The following is a 21,235-nucleotide window of genomic DNA, read 5'->3' on the forward strand; positions in this document are numbered from 1 at the left end:
ACAGTGACACGCTGTCCAGTAACTTCTCTCGAGATCTCGCCTTTATGAGGAGATCGTCCAAGTATGGGATAATTGTGACACCCTGCTTGCGCAGGAGCACCATCATTTCCGCCATTAACTTGGTGAAAATTCTCGGGGCCGTGGAAAGCCCAAACGGCAACGTCTGAAATTGGTAATGACAGTCCTGTACCGCAAATCTCAGGAACGCCTGGTGAGGAAGAAAAATCGGAACATAAAAGGTAAGCATCCAGGGAAACCATCCAATCCCCCCCCCCCTCCAGGCTGGCGATGACCGCTCTGAGCGATTCCATCTTGAACTTGAACTTTTTCAAGTACAGGTTCAGGGATTTCAGATTCAAAATGGGTCTGACCGAACCGTCCGGTTTCGGAACCACAAACAGGGTTGAGTAATACCCCTTTCCTTGCTGGAGAAGAGGAACCTTGACTATCACCTGTTGCAGGTACAATTTTTGAATTGCAGTTAACACTAACTCCCTTTCTGACGGAGAAGCTGAGCCAATTTGAAAAACCGGCAAGGAGGCATCTCTTCGAATTCCAGCCTGTATCCCTGAGAAACAATCTCTATTGCCCAGGGATCCACCTGTGAGTGAACCCAGACGTGGCTGAAAAATCGAAGACGTGCCCCCACTTGATCTGGCCCCCCCAGGGAAGTCCCAGCGTCATGCAGTGGATTTTGCAGACGTAGGGGGGACTTCTGCTCCCGGGAACTAGCTGTGTGCAGCTTTTTTCCCTTGCCTTTACCTCTGGCAAGAAAGGACGATCCCCGTACCTTTTTGCTTTTATTTGAACGAAAGGACTGCATTTGGTAATGAGGTGCCTTCTTAGTAAGTTGTGGGGCAACATAAGGTAAAAAATTCGATTTACCAGCCGTAGCAGTAGAGACAAGGTCCGAGAGGCCTTCTCCAAACAACTCCTCCCCCTTGTAAGGCAACAACTCCATATGCCGCTTTGAGTCGGCATCCCCCGTCCACTGTCGGGTCCACAAGAGTCGCCTAGCAGAAATAGACATAGCGTTTATTCTAGAGCTTAGTAAACAAATGTCTCTTTGAGCATCCCTCATATATAACGCAGCATCCTTGATATGCTCTAGGGCAGAGCTGGCCAAACCAGTCCTCAAGATCTACCAACAGTTCACATTTTCCAGACCACCTAGCTAGTGCACAGGTGTAGTCATTACTAATTAAGACGTGCTGCATTCATTCCTAACTGACAATTCTACAGATGTCCAGGAGGTCTGGAAAACATGAACTGTTGGTAGATCTCGAGGACCGGTTTGGCCAGCCCTGCTCTAGGGTCATTTGAATGGTATTCTTATCTAGGGTCTCAATCTCCGTAGACAAGGAATCTGTCCATGCTGCGACAGCACTACAAACCCAGGCCGATGCCATAGCTGGCCTAACAATAGTACCAGAATGTGTGTAAATGTACTTCATGGTAACTTCCTGCTTACGATCCGCAGTATCCTTGAGGGTAGCAGTATCCTGGGAAGGCAGTGCCACCTTCTTGGATAAGCGTGTCAACGCCTTGTCTACTTTAGGCGAAGATTCCCATCGTATCCTGTCCTTTTGTGGGAAGGGATATGCCATAAGAATCCTTTTGGGAACTTGTAGTCTCCTGTCTGGAGATTCCCAAGCCTTTTCGCACAATTCGCTTAGCTCAAATGAGGACGGAAAGGAGATATCAGGCTTTTTCTCTTTATACATGTGTACCCTCGTGTCAGGGACAGGGGGGGGTTCCTCAGTAATATGCAAGACCTCTTTAATAGCCATGATCATGTAACGAATACCTTTAGCCACTTTTGGCTGTAATTTTGCATCCTCATAGTCGACACTGGAATCTGAATCCGTGTCGGTATCTGTGTCAGTGATCTGGGATAATGTGCGTTCCTGAGACCCAGAAGGTCCCGGTGCCACTGGGACAGGCATGGTGTGACTACCTGACTGATCCCTAGCCTCAGTCTTGTCTAATCTCTTATGCAATAAATTTACATTAGCATTCAAGACATTCCACATATCCATCCAGTCCGGTGTCGGCGTTGCCGACGGCGACCTGACAATCATGCACTCCCCCCTCCTCCTTAGGAGAGCCTTCATCGTCAAACATGTCGACACACGCGTACCGACACACACACAGGTAAACTTTTCTGAAGACAGGTTCTCCTTTAGGCCCTCTGGAGAGACAGAGAGAGAGTATGACAGCACACACACCCCAGCGCTATATGACCCCGGAGAAAAACACAGAATGTTTACCCAGTAGCGCTGCTGTACTGTATAATCGCCAATTATGTGCCCCCCCTCTACTTTAAAACCCTCTTTCACCGTGTGTCAAGCAGGGGAGAGTCCGGGGAGCTTCCTCTCAGCGGTGCTGTGGAGAGAAAATGGCGCTGGTGAGTGCTGAGGGGAAAGCCCCGCCCCCTCGGCGGCAGGCTTCTGTCCCGCTCAAACGTAATAAAATATGGCGGGGGCTCTTTTATATACATGTACAGTGCCCACCTGTACATGTATATAGTAATTTGCCATAGGAGAGGTATTCTATTGCTGCCCAGGGCGCCCCCCCTGTGCCCTGCACCCTTACAGTGACCGGAGTGTGTGAGGTGTATGGGAGCAATGACGCACAGCTGCAGTGCTGTGCGTTACCTCAGTGAAGCACCCGAGGGCTTCTGCCGCCTCAGTAGTCTTCTTTCTTCGTTTCTTCCGGCTCTGTGAGGAGAACGGCGGCGCGGCTCTGGAATGAACGCCCAGTAAGAACCTGTGTTCCACTCCCTCTTGAGCTAATGGTGTCCAGTAGCCGAGAAGCAGGGCCTATCATTTAAGTAGGTCTGATCCTCTCTCCTCAGTACCTCGATGCAGGGAGTCTGTTGCCAGCAGAGCTCCCTTAAAATAAGAAAAAAACCTAACAAAACGCTTTCTTAGCAGGAAACTCAGGAGAGCTCCCTGCAGTGCACCCATCTTCCTCTGGGCACAGTCTAAAACTGAGGTCTGGAGGAGGGGCATAGAGGGAGGAGCCAGTGCACACCAGAGTCTAAAGTCTTTCTTAAAGTGCCCATGTCTCCTGCGGAGCCCGTCTATTCCCCATGGTCCTTACGGAGTCCCAGCATCCTCTAGGACGTTAGAGAAATGTATATCTGTAAAGCCTAGTACACACTAGCCGAGCCCCCAACGTTATTGATGGGGAGCTGGCATCGGCAAGTGCATACACACTTGCTGATGCCAGCAGGGAAGGGAGTGACGGCAGGGAAACGATGGCGCAGCATGCCTGTTGTTAATAAGGACCTTCCTCATCCGTACATGTTCAGATCAGGGTAGGGGTCGTTAACAATGCGCGGGAGCGTGCATCGTTAACAACATTGAGTGTACACACTGGACGAGTTTGTAAAAGATCTCGCTCAGAATGGCGAGATATTTTACTTTCTCATCCTAGTGCTTATGGGGCTTTCCTCTTTATACATAGAATTTATAGCACAGTGCGTCTTAATACTTTGCCCTAGAGCTCCTGTCATGCGCCACTATCCATGGTCTACAGAGGTCATGTCTGAATGTAATAATACTCCTCAGAACATTCATGCCGATAAGAGTAAAGACATACATAGGCCCCACTTATGATAGCAGAAAGCCCATGAGCACACTACTCGAAAAAAACCCAGAGGACAAAAATCTTACAGATACTGTAAAATAAAAGACGGCTGAACAAAATAGGCCCCTTTAGCATCTGTTTTACACATTACAGCACCCCCACCCCCTCTAAAAAATAAATAAAATATAGCTTTTAAATGTCAAACATTTACCTTATAGAGTGAGCTGCCTCCAATTATCCAGATAAGATCTATCTGGTCTCTTAGCTCTGACTTGTCCAGCAGTTCCAAAGCAGCATCCAGACTTTTGGCAAGATAGTGGGCTCCCTTTGGGGGTTCCCTGTAAGCATTGTACAAGGACAGGGTTTTTTTCTGTGCCCATTTACCAATATTTAAATTTAGGACATTTGTACATCTTACTGTGAACATAATTTGAAGGGGACATATCTGGAATGTTATTCATGTGCTTTATTAAGAAAGAACAAGTATGTTTTAATCCAGGCATGTCCAAACTGCGGCCCTCCAGCTGTTGAGAAACTACACATCCCAGCATGCCCTGACACAGCTTTAGCATTCTCTGACAGCAAAACTGTGTCAGGGCATGCTGGGATATGTAGTTTCACAACAGCTGGAGGGCCGCAGATTGGACATGCCTGTTTTAAGCAGAACTAAAGGCTGTTTCAACTTGGTTATTTTCAGAAATACCCTGCAGCACTTACCAGCATACAACTGCTCCAGTGCATCAGACTATAGGACTCCCACCAAAACAGGCTGCCAATAAGTAGCAGGAACTTGTACTACCTTCAACCCAGATCTGGTTGAATGGTCGCCAGTAACCAGCAGAACGTTCATAAGGTCATTGACGTACAGTGAGGTAAATGCCTGAGGAGGAATTGACTAGAAGCAGAGCTAGATTTACACAAAATATAAGAGCCCAAGGGGTTCATGTGGGCATTATACACAGGTGCAGCAATATATACTGCTGGAAAAAGTCTGATAAGTTTTTATCAGAGATGTGCAGACAAGGTAGGTGCCTCCCCTGTAATAGACTTGTTACTCCAGAGTTTTGAGTATACAAATGATTAGAATAATACAAACAAGATATTTCTAATATATTCTTTGTATTTTTCATATAATTTATATATTCAAAACTCTGGTGTATACTAGAGTATGACCGGAAAGGCTCTGCCTCACCTCACCTACACCACAATCTTGACATCAGAACTCAGACATGGTTCAAACTGTTGACAGGAACCAGTTGGATCCCGAAACGGTCAACAAGTTTGCAATGCCACATCCTCAAAAGGTCCACAAGTACACAATGCAGACATCTAAAATGTTGATATGCGAAATGTTGACAGTTTCAGGATACCAACGGTTAAGTTAGGGTTCGGGATAAGGGGAGAAATTCATACTGTACTGAAACACTGCAGCATCAGATAATGGCTGCAGAACCATCAGAATCCTCTCCTTCTGACTAAACATTCATGGTAACACATTATTGCTCACAAGCAAAAGATGGCTGATCTATATGGTCAGATCAATGGCCAGTTTCCTCAATTTCATATCTAAGGCCGAACCGTATCAAATAAACCTACATGCAGATGTCCATGTAACAAATTACCACTACAGTTTTGTCAGAAACATGAAAAAGGCTATTAAGTACATTTAAAAACCAGCTGATAGTTCCTGCTCCAGTCAGCCTTGATGGTGCCCAAATGCACAAAAATCACTAGCAGAAGATGAGCTGCACTATGAAACATCTCCATCTTGAAAAACGCATTGGACATCCACAGTACCAAGCGTCACTGGTCAATCTCAAATGTAGAAATAAATGCACAATTAAGGCATTTGAGATGACTGTATGGCACAACTAAACTTTTTACTAGTCTGTTTTGCATTTCAGTTTGTCTTTTTTTTTATTACACACACAATTACCAATAATAGACCAATTAGTTGAAAGAAAAAAATAAATCTGCAGACCAATCATTGTTATGCATGTGTCCTTAACTTAAGCAACGTGACAGCTCTTCTGTTGATAACAGAGCCTTGAATGTTTCATCCTTTTGCCTAAACTAGCAAGTGTCTGCTATTCATTGTACAGAGACCATAAACGCTTTTCTCACGTTACTATGGAGATATTGTATAGATGATCTTTTACGCCACATATAAAGAACAGATACTCAAGGACACACGTGGGAGCAGCTGTTTTTAACGAAAAGAAAAGAGTTACTATTATTATTATTATCCTTTATTTATATGGCGCCACAAGGGTTCCGCAGCGCCCGATTACAGAGTACAAATGCACATAAAAAATAGGAAAACAGTGACTTACAGTTGAATACAATATAGGACAAGTACAGGGCAGCTAAGCATAACTACACCAGTAAACATAGAGATAAGTTCCAGGTGGTCAAAAAACTGTGGGATCTGGGCGGTTGAGGATTATTAAAGTAAGAAAAGTATAAGCACATGAGGGAAGAGGGCCCTACTCGTGAGAGCTTACATTCTAAGGGGAGGGGTAGACAGACAGGGATGACACAGATGGGGTACATAGAGAGCGTGGAACAGAGGGTTATGTTGAGATTTGGCTACGTTTGGTAAAGAAATGGGTCTTAAGAGCCCGTTTGAAGTTTTGTAGAGAGGTGGAGAGTCTGAGGGGGAGAGGTAAAGAATTCCAGAGAAATGGAGCAGCACGTGAAAAATCTTGGAGATAGGAGTGGGAGGAAGTAATCAGAAGACAGGAGAGACGGCGTGCATTAGCAGAGCGAAGAGGACGGGTGGGAGAGTAAAGGGAGATAAGGTCAGAGATGTAGATGGGAGAGGAGTGGGTGAGTGCTTTGTAAGTGAGTGTGAGAAGTTTGAATTGGATTCTGAAAGGGAAGGGAAGCCAGTGGAGGGCCTGTAGGAGGGGGGAGGTAGACGTAGTGCGTTTGGTGAGGAAGATGAGCCGGGCAGCAGCATTGAGGATAGATTGGAGTGGAGAGAGGTGATTGTCAGGGAGGCCAGTTAAGAGGAGATTACAGTAGTCCAGTCTGGAAATAATCAGTGAGTGAATAATGATCTTAGTGGCATCCTGTGTGAGAAAAGGTCTGATTCTAGAAATGTTTTTGAGATGAAAATGACAGGTTTGTGAGAGGTGCTGAATGTGTGGTTTGAAGGAGAGGGAGGAGTCAATGATTACGCCAAGACAGCGTACTTGGGGGCTAGGGGAGATAGTTGTGCCATCAATGGATAATGAGATTGTGGGAGGTGATGTTGCCTTATAGGTAATTGTCTGCACTTAGTATAATATTAGGGCAATGGATATTGTCTGAATCAAAATATAATTCATTATAAATAGGCGATGTTACCATAGTGGACAGTATACTGGATATATATAGTAAGGAATAGATATGAAATAAGTTTGAATGTATGAGGTAATGTTTAGCTGATTTAAGAGATTAGGTTTGTGTATGTGTTTATATAGATATACTGTATATTTGTGTTTTACAGCAAGATGGTAAAAAATAGTGTAGGGAACAGGTTTATTCTGCTCTAGTCATAAATAAGGCCAGAGAGGTTACAGTAAGATCAAGAGTCATTGTAGAGAAAAGGTATTAGGCCATAAATGATAATAGGTATGTGACAGAGCTCTGTTGGTCATTGGAATTCACAGGTGTGCTTACAGTAGATCAGAATCTACTGGTTTGTCTATTGTCCAGTGAAGGTTAAAAGCTAGGGAGTATAAATTAACTACTATGAAAAGAGATCACATCCATTGATAAAACATTGTGTAACCGACCCCAGGAAAACTTGTCAATACAACAGAACTTTGGATGAAAAGACATTCCAGATTTTACAATACTATACTTGCTTAAGGCAGTGTGGACACCACACTTTTATGACACCATGCCTCCGTGAACAGGACACGACAGCCCAGTTCAATGTTTGTTTTATTACACCTTGGAATCTGACAAACCTATAATTACCTATTCCATTGGAAACTATGAGAATATGATAGTTTGAATTGGTAAAATATGAGATAAAAGGACCAGACTTGTAGTTAGGAGTTAGAAGGAAGAGGGAGAGGGAGAAGAAGAAGGAGAAGGAAGGAAGTCAGTCAGGAGGAGAAGTCATGGAGAACATGCAGAAGGAATGATTCTTGGGATGGCAATCTTTAACTTGCAAGTATAAATATGATAATAATTGAAACTGTTTGTGAAACTTATGTCATGTTGTTTTATGTTATGTAACGAAGGAAACATAGCATAGCTTAATATAATTATAATTAGTATATATATCACTACTGTGTATATCTTATTCTGTACGATTTGATCTGCCTGTAAATAAAGAATCATATAAAAAGAGCGGTAATATTCAAGCTTGAACTCTCTTTAAGGAATCTTAACTTCATAATTTCATAAGTCATATATATATAAGGACTGCATATATTTATCAGCCAATTAATTTGTAAGCCTGACATAATATATTTGCAGATTTATATGATAACGCATATTAATTTAAATATATCCATATATTAATAACCATATATGTTATATTAAATATTAATATTCATAAATATGATTCCATAAATCAATATTGGCGACCACGAATTGGACTTGTTATTACTGAATCTGATTATCTGATCTATAATATTTATGAGGAGTAGCAGATGCTATAAGCTGGCTACCAAATCTGCAGAATCACGGTGGGGATGTATCTATGAAAATTTATTACCATTGTGTAATGTCAATTTTGTATTCTGTATAACCTAGGATAAATGTGTTAGTGCAATATACGTTATTTTAACTAACATAATATCTATTAGGAAGCAGCACCAAAGGCTATAAGCCTGCTGGCAAAATACAAGATCACAGTGGAATAGGTTACAAATGAGAATAAAGAATTTAAAGGCCTAGAATAGAAAATGTGCACAGTGGAAAAGAGTATTTCCAAATAAATGTATAAATGTACCAGGTATTAGAGTTTAACCTTAAGACACCGGTCAATCTTAAGGAGAGGATACCTTCAGTACTAAAAACAAAGAATATATAAATTTAGCATTGAAATGTTAAAAATGCAAAAGTTTTCTGTAGCATTTAGAAAAATGCGCAGAACTGCGGCTCTAGAAGCCAAACAGAAATGTAAAGAAGAATCAGGTTCACGTCTTCGTAAGGCGTGCCTGACCATTAATGCAAAAATGCATTCGTTATTTAAGTCCCTTAAACAGAAAAATAAACAGAAAAAGTTTGGGGCAGAAGCGAAAAGCCTGACAGTTTGTAATCAAATTGTCAAGATCTCTGATGAAGAGATAACATCCAGCAAGCAAGCTGAGATAGAAACACCAAACAGGAATAGTGTTGAGGTATGTGAAACTCTGTACACAGAGTCTACAGGAGTCAGAAATGACTTAATCAGTCAAGATCCTAAAATTAAGGAAAGTTACATGTTGCAGGACTGCATCAATGTGCAGCGCATGGAGTCTGCTATGGTCACACAGACCACCAGCAGAACAGCCTCTGTGGTAAAGGAAGAAAGTAGCAATGTGCCGGATGTGTCTATCATCAGACAGCACATTAATGTAAAGGAGGTAGCAGCAATAGGAGATGTCCCCTATACTGTGTCTAGTAAGGGGGAAGATCATTGTAACTCAGATTATGAGTATTCTGCTGAATACACTCTCAGAGTTCCCAATGTAAATGAAGAATTTGTTATGCCCTTAGGCAAAGGTGAATTGTCAGCAGATTTAAACACTGATAGCAGCAGTACAGTGCACACAGGGGTGGGGAAGTTCCCCATGGTGAAAACTCCCATGGCAACCAGAGTTGCAAACCTTGAAATGTATTCACCTGGAAACATGTTTAAAGGGAAAATCCATGAAATTAATTCAGGAATGCATGTTTACAAACAAAGTTCCCAAACTTATGTAACCCCCACAGAGCACTCAGAGACTTCTAGTGATGGTGCAAATGTTTGCATGCTCTCAGAGAGACCACATGCAGAGTGTCATTCTGCAAACCACACACCAATTAACAATGACAAAAAGGATCACCAGGATGAAAATGTTTTTATGCCCTGGTGCCATAACCATTTTATTACAGGTGTGGAAAGACAGAAAGCCCTGGGACCTGCAATACATATTTGGCAAAGTTTAACAAGTTTCTCTCCCCACAAAAGTAGGTTTTTTCAGAAGCTCCAAGATTCTTCCAAACTAAGGAGCCACACCAAGCAGCAAACGCTATGGTTAAAGACAGTCTGGGACCAGGCTGCATCACAAGGGAGTATGGTCACAAGTGAATACGGTAGTATCATTCCTTTACTTGTTAGATCCAATGAAGCCATTGTTTGCTTTGATGTTCAAACAGCCACAGTTTCCAAATTAAACCTGCATCATATCTGCAGCGACAATTGTGCTGTCATTGACACACAATGTGACAGGAAAGATTGGCACAGGCCAGAAACAATTGTTTGTTTGTTATTCAATCGTTAAAAGACACATTTGTAAATTCTGTACCTGATAACATGCAGCAGATAGGACAGAATGCATAGCAAGCTATGTTAAATCACTGTATAAATATCTGTGATAGTCATTGTATGTATTTTTGTTTGATTCATAGTAATCCTGGCAACCTGTATACAGAATGGTGCAAGACTCCAAAAAGACTCCAATTTACAAGGGAAAAGGTCTTCATTAACCCTTTCATCGCTGCTATCCAGCAAAATCTACATAGCATCCCTAAAGACTGATATATGGACAAATCCTCAAGGAGTTTTCCAGTTTCACAAGAAAGGGGAAGGTTTTCATTAACCCTTTCATCACAAGTAATCATTACTTGTCTTTCAAACTACATGTACACTCCCACAACAGTGTACAGCACATCTCATCACTGTGATTATACAGAACGGTCTCATCCCTTCATATACCTTAATCACATATATGTAAACATTTGTCTGAGATATATTTTATATCATTGCATATATACCTTGTAAATATTTTATGTTTTTTTTATATATTACACAATAGATACTACCTATGCTTCCTTCGTAAAAGCTTCAAAAGTAATTAAATATCTAATACAGGATGGTATACCACGTTATAACAAATTGGGCCGAGATTATTAAGTGGGATGAATAATTCTCTTAATAAAGACTGTCACAAGTCTAAGATAATTATTTGTAGCATAACAGGGTCACTGTATATGCACATGGCTGCATATAAAATAATATTGGATGGAATTAGATATATTTAAAGCCATTCCTAAATGATATTTAATATCTGTTTGAAGCAAAATTATATTCATTTATTGTATTGATAGGATGTTACTATATACACATCAAAAGCATTTTAAATAATTATTAGTCAAAATATAGGTAGGATAGAAAACGCCTTTATATGGGTTAAACTGGTATAAGTTTATGTAAGATTGAGATGTATAAATAGGTACAAGGTAGAATAAGGAGATTTAAGACTGCATGGTAATTTATTCAGTGAGGAAATACAGAACAGAGTAGGTGTACTACTCACAGCCATTTGTGGTACTATTGCCCGAAGACAATTAAGACCTACTATTAACAAGCAAGGAAAGAAAGAAAGAAAGAAAAAAAAAAAGACTGTTTCATATATGCCTGTTCTATTCAAAATCACAACCTGTTTGTGCAAAAGCAATATGGACACTGGTCACAACTGCGGCATTGGATAAACGCAAAGGAAACAGAACTGCTAAAGACTGTATAAAGACTATTACTATTACTGAGGGTCGTCACAAGTACTGAATGTTCAAGACACAGCACTCGACGTACACAGCCCTCTGCCTCAAACAGCGAAATGGCAAGCAAAGGAGCAGCTGCTACGAAGAATTCTACTTCTAGTAATGGTGCAAATGTTGCAAACGCAAGGCCATAATGCAAACGCAAGGCATCTCCAATTGCAAGCAAACCACGCAGATGACAGTCTTATCCCAGTAAATTGCTACATACAAGAACAGCAAAAATGTCCAAACGTACTGATCCAGATACAGAAAAAAGGTCTACAATTGGGCTATGGTATTCCAAATGTCTGTAGAAATTAGTTTTCCTCATGAATACTGAATAAAAACCTCAGTTTTGTCTGCTTTAGTTAAAAAGTAGAATAAGGTTAGGTAAGCTAAGAATTTTTAGAGATTTTTAAAATCATAATGGTTATTATTATTACACTTATGGTATATATTATGGTTACAACGAAAGTTATGTTTGAAGGAATATTTTGAAATGTATTTGGAAGCAATTACGCTAGTTTAATGTGTGGCCAATCAAAAGAATTTCTCATGGCCACAAGGGGGCGACTGTTGCCTTATAGGTAATTGTCTGCACTTAGTATAATATTAGGGCAATGGATATTGTCTGAATCAAAATATAATTCATTATAAATAGGCGATGTTACCATAGTGGACAGTATACTGGATATATATAGTAAGGAATAGATATGAAATAAGTTTGAATGTATGAGGTAATGTTTAGCTGATTTAAGAGATTAGGTTTGTGTATGTGTTTATATAGATATACTGTATATTTGTGTTTTACAGCAAGATGGTAAAAAATAGTGTAGGGAACAGGTTTATTCTGCTCTAGTCATAAATAAGGCCAGAGAGGTTACAGTAAGATCAAGAGTCATTGTAGAGAAAAGGTATTAGGCCATAAATGATAATAGGTATGTGACAGAGCTCTGTTGGTCATTGGAATTCACAGGTGTGCTTACAGTAGATCAGAATCTACTGGTTTGTCTATTGTCCAGTGAAGGTTAAAAGCTAGGGAGTATAAATTAACTACTATGAAAAGAGATCACATCCATTGATAAAACATTGTGTAACCGACCCCAGGAAAACTTGTCAATACAACAGAACTTTGGATGAAAAGACATTCCAGATTTTACAATACTATACTTGCTTAAGGCAGTGTGGACACCACACTTTTATGACACCATGCCTCCGTGAACAGGACACGACAGCCCAGTTCAATGTTTGTTTTATTACACCTTGGAATCTGACAAACCTATAATTACCTATTCCATTGGAAACTATGAGAATATGATAGTTTGAATTGGTAAAATATGAGATAAAAGGACCAGACTTGTAGTTAGGAGTTAGAAGGAAGAGGGAGAGGGAGAAGAAGAAGGAGAAGGAAGGAAGTCAGTCAGGAGGAGAAGTCATGGAGAACATGCAGAAGGAATGATTCTTGGGATGGCAATCTTTAACTTGCAAGTATAAATATGATAATAATTGAAACTGTTTGTGAAACTTATGTCATGTTGTTTTATGTTATGTAACGAAGGAAACATAGCATAGCTTAATATAATTATAATTAGTATATATATCACTACTGTGTATATCTTATTCTGTACGATTTGATCTGCCTGTAAATAAAGAATCATATAAAAAGAGCGGTAATATTCAAGCTTGAACTCTCTTTAAGGAATCTTAACTTCATAATTTCATAAGTCATATATATATAAGGACTGCATATATTTATCAGCCAATTAATTTGTAAGCCTGACATAATATATTTGCAGATATATATGATAACGCATATTAATTTAAATATATCCATATATTAATAACCATATATGTTATATTAAATATTAATATTCATAAATATGATTCCATAAATCAATAGTGAGGCTGTGCGGGAGGGTGGGAAGATGATCAGCTCAGTCTTAGACATGTTGAGTTTAAGAAAGCGCTGAGACATCCAGGAAGAGATAGCAGAAAGACAGTTTGAGGTACGAGTGAGGAGAGCCGTGGAGAGATCAGGGGAGGAGAGGTAGATTTGAGTGTCATCAGCATAGAGGTGATATTGGAAGTTAAAAGAACTAATGAGTTCACCTAAAGAGGACGTATAGAGAGAGAAAAGGAGAGGACCAAGAACAGAGCCTTGGGGGACACCAACAGTTAGTGGAAGAGGGGGGGAGGTAGCATCATGAGAGGAGACAGAGAAGGAACGATCAGAGAGGTAGGAGGACAGCCAGGAGAGGGCAGTATCACGCAGACCAAGAGAGTGAAGGATTTGCAGAAGGAGAGGATGGTCCACAGTGTCAAAAGCAGCAGAGAGGTCAAGAAGAATAAGCAGAGAGTAGTGGCCCTTAGATTTGGCTGCATGGAGGTCATTGCAGACTTTTGTGAGGGCAGTTTCAGTGGAGTGGAGAGAACGGAAACCAGACTGGAATGGGTCAAGCAGTGAGTGAGAGGAAAGAAAGGCAGTGAGGCGATTATAGACAATACGCTCAAGAAGTTTGGAGGCAAAGGGGAGGAGAGAGATGGGTCGATAGTTGGAGAGAGTGTTAGGATCAAGGGTAGGTTTTTTAAGAATAGGGGAGACAAGAGCATGCTTGAAGGCAGAGGGGACAGTGCCTGATGAAAGGGAGAGATTGAGAAGGTGGGCAAGATGGGAACAGGCAGAAGGGGAGAGGTAACGGAGGAGGTGGGAGGGGATAGGGTCGAGCGGGGAGGTTGTGGGGGGGGGGGAACGGATGAGGGCCATGACTTCCTCGCCAGATACATGGGAGAAAGATGTCAGAGTTGGTAAGAGGGAAGGGGAGGGGTGGCAAGGGATGGGTGGTGGCTGGTTGCTGGTCTGGTGGGAAGTGATATCCTGACGTATGGAGTCAATCTTGGATGTGAAATAAGTGGCAAAGTCAAGAGCAGACAATGAGGAAGGGAGAGGAGGTGGTGGTGGGCAGAGGAGGGAGTTAACAGTGGCAAAGAGGCGCCGGGGGTTGGAAGACACTGTAGAAATGAGGATTTTGAAGTATGATTGTTTAGCAAGGGAAAGGGCAGTACTGAAGGATGAGAGCATGAATTTGAAATGGAGGAAGTCTGCTTTAGAGCGTGATTTCCTCCACTGTCGCTCGGCAGTACGTGAGCATTTTTGTAGGTATCTGGTGCATTTGGTGTGCCAGGGTTGAGGTGTTGATCTGCGAGGGTGAATAGTGGTTGGCGGAGCAACAGAGTCAAGGGCAGAAGTAAGAGATGCATTGTATAGGGATGTGGCTTGTTCAAGGCATGTGAGAGAGAGAAGAGGAGAGAGAAGGGAGTCAAACAGGGAGGACAGGGATGAGGTGTCAATAGCCTCAATGTTACGCTTCGTGATGGTAGCCTTAGGAGGGAGAGATGGGGAAGCAGAGATAGATAAGTTGAAAGAGAGCAAATGGTGGTCAGAGAGGGGAAAAGGGGAATTGGAGAAATCAGAAATATCACAGCGGTGAGTGAAAACCAGATCCAGTGAGCTCCCGTTCACATGGGAGGGTGAGGTGGTCCACTGGGAGAGACCAAGTGAAGAGGTGAGGTTACTATGGTCATGGACACGGTTTATGTATACTAACATCTAATGCAGGGGCGGCCAACCAGTCAGAGACAAAGAGCCAAAAATTCTTGTTAGGTACGTCAAAGAGCCGAAGTCGCGTGTGCAAAAATGGGGTGTGACCTTGTGCCTGCGAGGCTACACCCCATGGTATAAAATACAATGAATATGTCAGATCCACATAAAATACATTTTAAAGCCAGAATCAACATAAAATACATTGAAAAAGACACTTCCACATAAAATAATTAAAAAATCCAGATCCACATAAAATATATTGAAAAAGCCATATTCACATAATACACTTCAGCTCCTCATTGTGTCACTCCAGCCAGCTCCCCCATGTGTCACTCCAGTCAGCTCCCCGTTGTGTCTCTCCTGCCAGGATTCTCCTTTGTCACTCCAGCCAGCTCCCCATTGTGTCACTACAGCCAGCACCTTCCTGCATCACTCCAGTCAGCTCCCCCATTATGTCTCTCCTGCCAGGATCCTTCTGTGTCACTCCAGTTAACTCCCCCTTGTGTCACTCCAGCCCACCCTCATATGTCACTACAGCCCAGTATCTGGCTCCCCAGTTTACAGTCGCCGTGGTGCAGCTGCGTGTCTGGTTGGAGTGCACCAGTTTCCAGGATCTGTTGTGGTCAGGTGACTGAGTGTCGGGAGCCACATTTGAATAAAGAAAGAGCCGCATGCGGCTCAAGAGCCACAGGTTGGCCACGGCTGATCTAATGGCTCAGCTATCCTTTAAGATACAGTATATCTGTTATCCAATAGACAGGGTAAGTTCTTACAGCCTTATTCACATTTTTAAGCATTTTTGGGCAAAGCAATTAAAAAATATTAGATTCTCTCTTTAAAATGTATTAAGTGCCACGCTAACATACAGTACACTGCCACTCTTTAAAACTGGGAACAAAAACAATAAAAGATGAAGTAGATTATTAAAAGATGGCTGAGGAATTTCATGGAGAATGCTTGAAGTTTGGAGATTAGGGGGTAAATTTACTGTCAGTTTTAGTTCTTTACCAAAACCAACAGTTACCGATGGACATGGCTTTCGCTAGTAGTGTAACAGTACATTACCTATCATCCGTCAGGTTTCAGCTTCAATAAAAAGCCAACAGTGATGTAAATCTGATTTTGCAAAAATAAATGCCGTTGGTTTTGAGCTTTCAGTTCAAAGCAGACAGTAAATAGAAGATGAAATACCTCTTTTTTCCTATAAAATGTATAGAAAGGGTTAATTTAAAAATAGAATAAAAAAAAGTGTTGTGCCCCCGCCAAAATCCATAACAAGCCCTGGAGCTCTTAGCCTGGACTGGTATTGAAAACTAGGGAGAAGAAACCGGATGGGGTTCCCCCTAATTTCCTTTAACCAACACCAGGCTGAACCACCTAGGGGGACAGACGCTATAGCAAGCAGCCCAAGCCTGGAATTCCTTGGAAAGTTTAGACCTTTCCCCCCTATCTGGACCCCTGGTGGTGGTGGATGCAGGGTTAATGTGTAAAAATATTAGGCATTTAATACCTACCAGTAATTCCTTTTCTCGTAGACTGTAGGGGATACTGGGATGGTCCTTAGAATCCATGGGGTATAGATGGGGTCCATTGGTGCCTGACACTTTAAAAAGTCTTCAGGGTGTGCTGGCTCCTCCCCTGTATGCCCCTCCTGCAGACTCCGTCTAAGAAAACTGTGCCCGAGGAGACGGACATACTTTGAGAGAAGGAAAATAGCCAAGAAAAGTGGTGAGAACCGAACCAGCACACAACACAAGAGGATAGCCATGCTAACCACAACTTGAAACAAGTGACAGCAACAGCAGACCCAATCAAGAAATACAAGAACAAAACTTGGAGGAAAACAACGAAGCACAGAGACGGGCGCTCAGCATCCCCTACGGATTACGAGAAAAGGAATTACCGGTAGGTATTAAATTCCTACTTTCTGTAGCATCTTAGGTGATACTGGGATGGTCTTCGTACCATGGGGAAGTCCCAAAGCTCCCAGATCAGGTGGAAGAGTGCAGAGACCCTGCAAAACCGTGTGACCAAACTGAAAGTCCTCGGTAGCCAAGGTATCAAACTTGGAACATTTTACAAACGTGTTCACAACTATAAAGCAGAGAGAGACCACGGGCAGCCGTCCATGAAGATCCCACCGACCGTGTGGAGTGGGCCTGAACAGCACTCGGTAGTGACAAGGCTGCCGGAGTGTAAGCCTGTTAGATGGTCAGACAGATCCAACAAGCAATGGAATGCTTTGAAGCAGGACTTCCAATTTTGGTAGAGTCAGAGAACAAAAAGTCAGATTTCCTGTGACGAGCCGTCCTCTTGACATAAATCTTCAAAGCCCAAACCACGTCCAGGGACTTCAGCACAACTGATGTGTCAGACACCACGGGAACAACAATCGGCTGATTGATGTGAAACTCCAACACAACCTTAGGCAAAAACTGCGGGCGAATCCTGAGCTCCGCCCTATCCTCGTGGAACACCAGATAAGGGCTCTTACAGGATTAGGCCCCTAACTCAGATACACACCTTGCAGAGGCCAAAGCCAACAACGACAGTCAAATACTTCATGTCCACCCTACGTAATGATTCAAATCAATCCGATTGGAGATAGGTCAGGACCAAACTGACCCCTTGTGTCACAGCCCCCCAACCGCGGAGGCTCGCATCCATTGTCAACACAATCCATGACTGAATTCTGTAGGCTCAAAGTGTCACACACTAGTCAGCTAATTAATCCAAAGCACCTGCAAAGGGTTCCTGGGCCTTTAAATGGTCTCTCAGTCTGGTTCAGTACAATTTACAATCACAGGGAAGACTGCTGACCTGACAGTTGTGCAGAAAACCATCACTGACACCCTCCACAAGGAGGGAAAGCCTCAAAAGGAAATTGCAAAAGAAGTTGGATGTTCTCAAAGTGCTGTATCAAAGCACATTAATAGAAAGTTAAGTGGAAGGGAAAAGTGTGGAAGATAAAATGTGCACAAGCAGCAGGGATGACCGCAGCCTGGAAAGGATCGTCAGGAAAAGGCCATTCAAAAGTGTGGGGGAGCTTCACAAGGAGTGGACTGAGGCTGGAGCTAGTGCATCAAGAGCCACCACACACAGACGGATCCTGGACATGGGCTTCAAATGTCGTATTCCTCTTGTCAAGCCGCTCCTGAACAACAAACAACGTCAGAAATATCTTACCTGGGCTAACCAAGGTATCTAATTTGGAAACCAAGGTACCAGAGTATGGAGGAAGAATGGAGAGGCACACAATCCAAGATGCTTGAAGTCCAGTGTGAAGTTTCCACAGTGTGTTGATTTGGGGAGCCATGTCATCTGCTGGTGTTGGTCCACTGTGCTTTATTAAGTCCAGAGTCAACGCAGCCATCTACCAGGACATTTTAGAGCACTTCAGGCTTCCTTAAGCAGACAAGCTTTATGGAGATGCGGACTTCATTTTCCAGCAGGATTTGGCACCTGCCCACACTGCCAAAAGAACCAAAACCTGGTTCAATGACCGTGGGATTACTGTGCTGGATTGGCCAGCAAACTCACCTGACCTGAACCCCCATAGAGAATATGTGGGGAACTGCCAAGAGAAAGATGAGAGAAATGAAACCGAACAATGCAGAAGAGCTGAAGGCATTGAAAGCATTCCGGTCTTCCATAACACCTCAGCAGTGCCACAGGCTGATAGAATCCATGCCACACTGCACTGAGGCAATAATTCATACAAAAGGGGCCCAAACCTAGTACTGAGTACATCTGCATGATTATACATTTCAGAGGGCCGACATTTCTGTATTTAAAATCCTTTTTTTATTGATTTTATGTAATAGGATTTTAATACCTACCGGTAAATCCTTTTCTCTTAGTCCGTAGAGGATGCTGGGGATGCTTCAAGAACCATGGGGGGTATAGACGGGATCCGCAGGAGACATGGGCACACTATAAGACTTGGAATGGGTGTGAACTGGCTCCTACCTCTATGCCCCTCCTCCAGACTCCAGTTATAGTAACTGTGCCCAGGGAGACGGACATTTCGAGGAAAAGGATTCATTTAATATATTAAAACTAAGGTGAGATACATACCAGCTCACACCTCAAACACGCCGTACAACATAGCATTCAACAACAACGAATGCAACGGCATGATCAACAACAGTCACAGACTGACTGAACTCAACGCAACATAAGCGTAACAATGACCAAACTGCAGATACAGCCCGCACTGGGACGGGCGCCCAGCATCCTCTACGGACTAAGAGAAAAGGATTTACCGGTAGGTATTAAAATCCTATTTTCTCATACGTCCTAGAGGATGCTGGGGATGCTTCAAGAACCATGGGGTTTATACCAAAGCTCTAGAACGGGCGGGAGAGTGCGGGTGACTCTGCAGCAGCGATTGACCAAACAAGAGGTCCTCCTCAGCCAGGGTATCAAACTTGTAAAACTTCGCAAAGGTGTTTGAACCCGACCAAGTAGCCGCTCGGCAAAGCTGTAATGCCGAGACCCCTCGGGCAGCCACCCAGGATGAGCCCACCTTTCTGGTAGAATGGGCTTTTACCGATTTCGGTAACGGCAATCCTGCCGTAGAATGAGCCTGCTGAATCGTATTACAGATCCAGCGTGCAATAGTCTGCTTGGAAGCAGGAGCCCCAATCTTGTTGGGAGCCCACAGGACATACAGAGCCTCTGTTTTCCTAATCTGAGCCGTTCTGGCGACAAAGATTTTCAAAGCTCTGACCACATCGAGAGACTGATTCCGCCAAAGCGTCTGTAGCCACTGGCACCACAATAGGCTGGTTCACGTGAAATGATGAAACCACTTTCGGTAGAAATTGCTGACGAGTTCTCAACTCCGCTCTATCAGCATGGAAGATTAAATAGGGGCTTTTGTGAGACAAAGCCGCCAACTCAGACACCCGCCTTGCGGATGCCAAGGCCAACAACATGACTACTTTCCAAGTAAGGAATTTTAACTCAACCTTGCGTAAAGGTTCACTTCTTTCTGAAAAAAGATCGACAAGGCCGAAATCTGTACTTTAATGGAGCCTAACTTAAGGCCCGCATCCACACCTGCTTGCAAAAAATGGAGTAAACGCCCCAGGGGAAATTCTTCCGTAGGAGCCTTCTTGGATTCACACCAAGACACATATTTTCTCCAAATACGGTGGTAATGCTTTGCCGTTACTTCTTTCCTAGCCTGAAGAAGTGTGGGAATGACTTCACTGGGAATACCCTTCCGGGCTAGGATTTGGCGTTCAACCGCCACGTCGTCAAACGCAGCCGCGGTAAGTCCTGATACACGCACGGCCCTTGTTGCCACAGGTCCTTCCGAAGAGGAAGAGGCCAGGGATCTTCTGTGAGCAACTCCTGAAGATCTGGATACCAGGCCCTTCTTGGCCAATACGGAACAATGAGTATCGCCTGAACCCTTGTTCTTTTTATAATTTTTATCACCTTTGGAATGAGTGGAAGTGGAGGGAACACATATACCGACGGAAACACCCATGGTGTCACTAGGGCGTCCACCGCTATCGCTTGAGGGTACCTTGACCTGGAACAATATCTCTGAAGTTTCTTGTTGAGGAGGGACCCATCATGTCTACTTGAGGAACTCCCCAACGACTTGTCACTTCTACAAAGACCTCTTGATGAAGACCCCACTCTCCTAGATGGAGATCGTGTCTGCTGAGGAAGTCTGCTTCCCAGTTGTCCACTCCTGGAATGAAGACTGCTGACAGAGCGCTGGCATGTCTTTCCCTCCAGCGAAGAATCTTCGTAGCCTCGGCCATTGACGCTCTGCTCCTTGTTCCGCCCTGGCGGTTTATGTACGCCACTGCTGTCACGTTGTCTGACTGAATCAAGACAGGCAGACCTCGAAGAAGATGTTCTGCTTGCAGGATGCCGTTGTAAATGGCCCTTAAACATTCTGAAATTATGTGTAGACAAGCTTCCTGACTTGACCACTTTCCCTGGAAGTTTTATCCCTGTGTGATTGCTCCCCAGCCTCGGAGGCTTGCATCTGTGGTCACCAGGATCCCATCCTGAATCCCGAACCTGCGTCCCTCCAGAAGGCGAGAACTGTGTAGCCACCACAGAAGGAAGATTCTGGCAGGCCTGAGTAGCGAACCCGTAGTGACATATATGGATTTTAGTGTATTTTCCTGCTTACGATCCGCAGGATCTTTTAGGGCTGCCGTGTCGGGAGACGGAAGCGCCACCTTTTTGGATAGACGCAATAAAGCTTTGTCTACCATGGGGGTTGACTCCCACCTTTCCCTGTCCCCAGAGGGGAATGGATATACCACTGGAATTCTTTTG

General features: G+C 43.2%; 1 protein-coding gene across 2 annotated transcripts in view; it reads right to left on the minus strand.

The window, feature by feature from the left end:
* Nucleotides 1–21,235, minus strand: part of DHFR (dihydrofolate reductase) — a 242,800-nt gene that overhangs the window by 114,886 nt on the left and 106,679 nt on the right. For both annotated transcript variants that reach the window (XM_063963917.1, XM_063963918.1), the window contains exon 4: nucleotides 3,806–3,932. In XM_063963917.1, coding sequence (XP_063819987.1) covers nucleotides 3,806–3,932 — 127 coding nt within the window. The remainder of the gene's footprint in view (nucleotides 1–3,805; nucleotides 3,933–21,235) is intronic.

The sequence above is a fragment of the Pseudophryne corroboree genome, chromosome 1 (assembly GCF_028390025.1).
Source record: "Pseudophryne corroboree isolate aPseCor3 chromosome 1, aPseCor3.hap2, whole genome shotgun sequence".
Lineage (NCBI taxonomy): Eukaryota > Metazoa > Chordata > Amphibia > Anura > Myobatrachidae > Pseudophryne > Pseudophryne corroboree.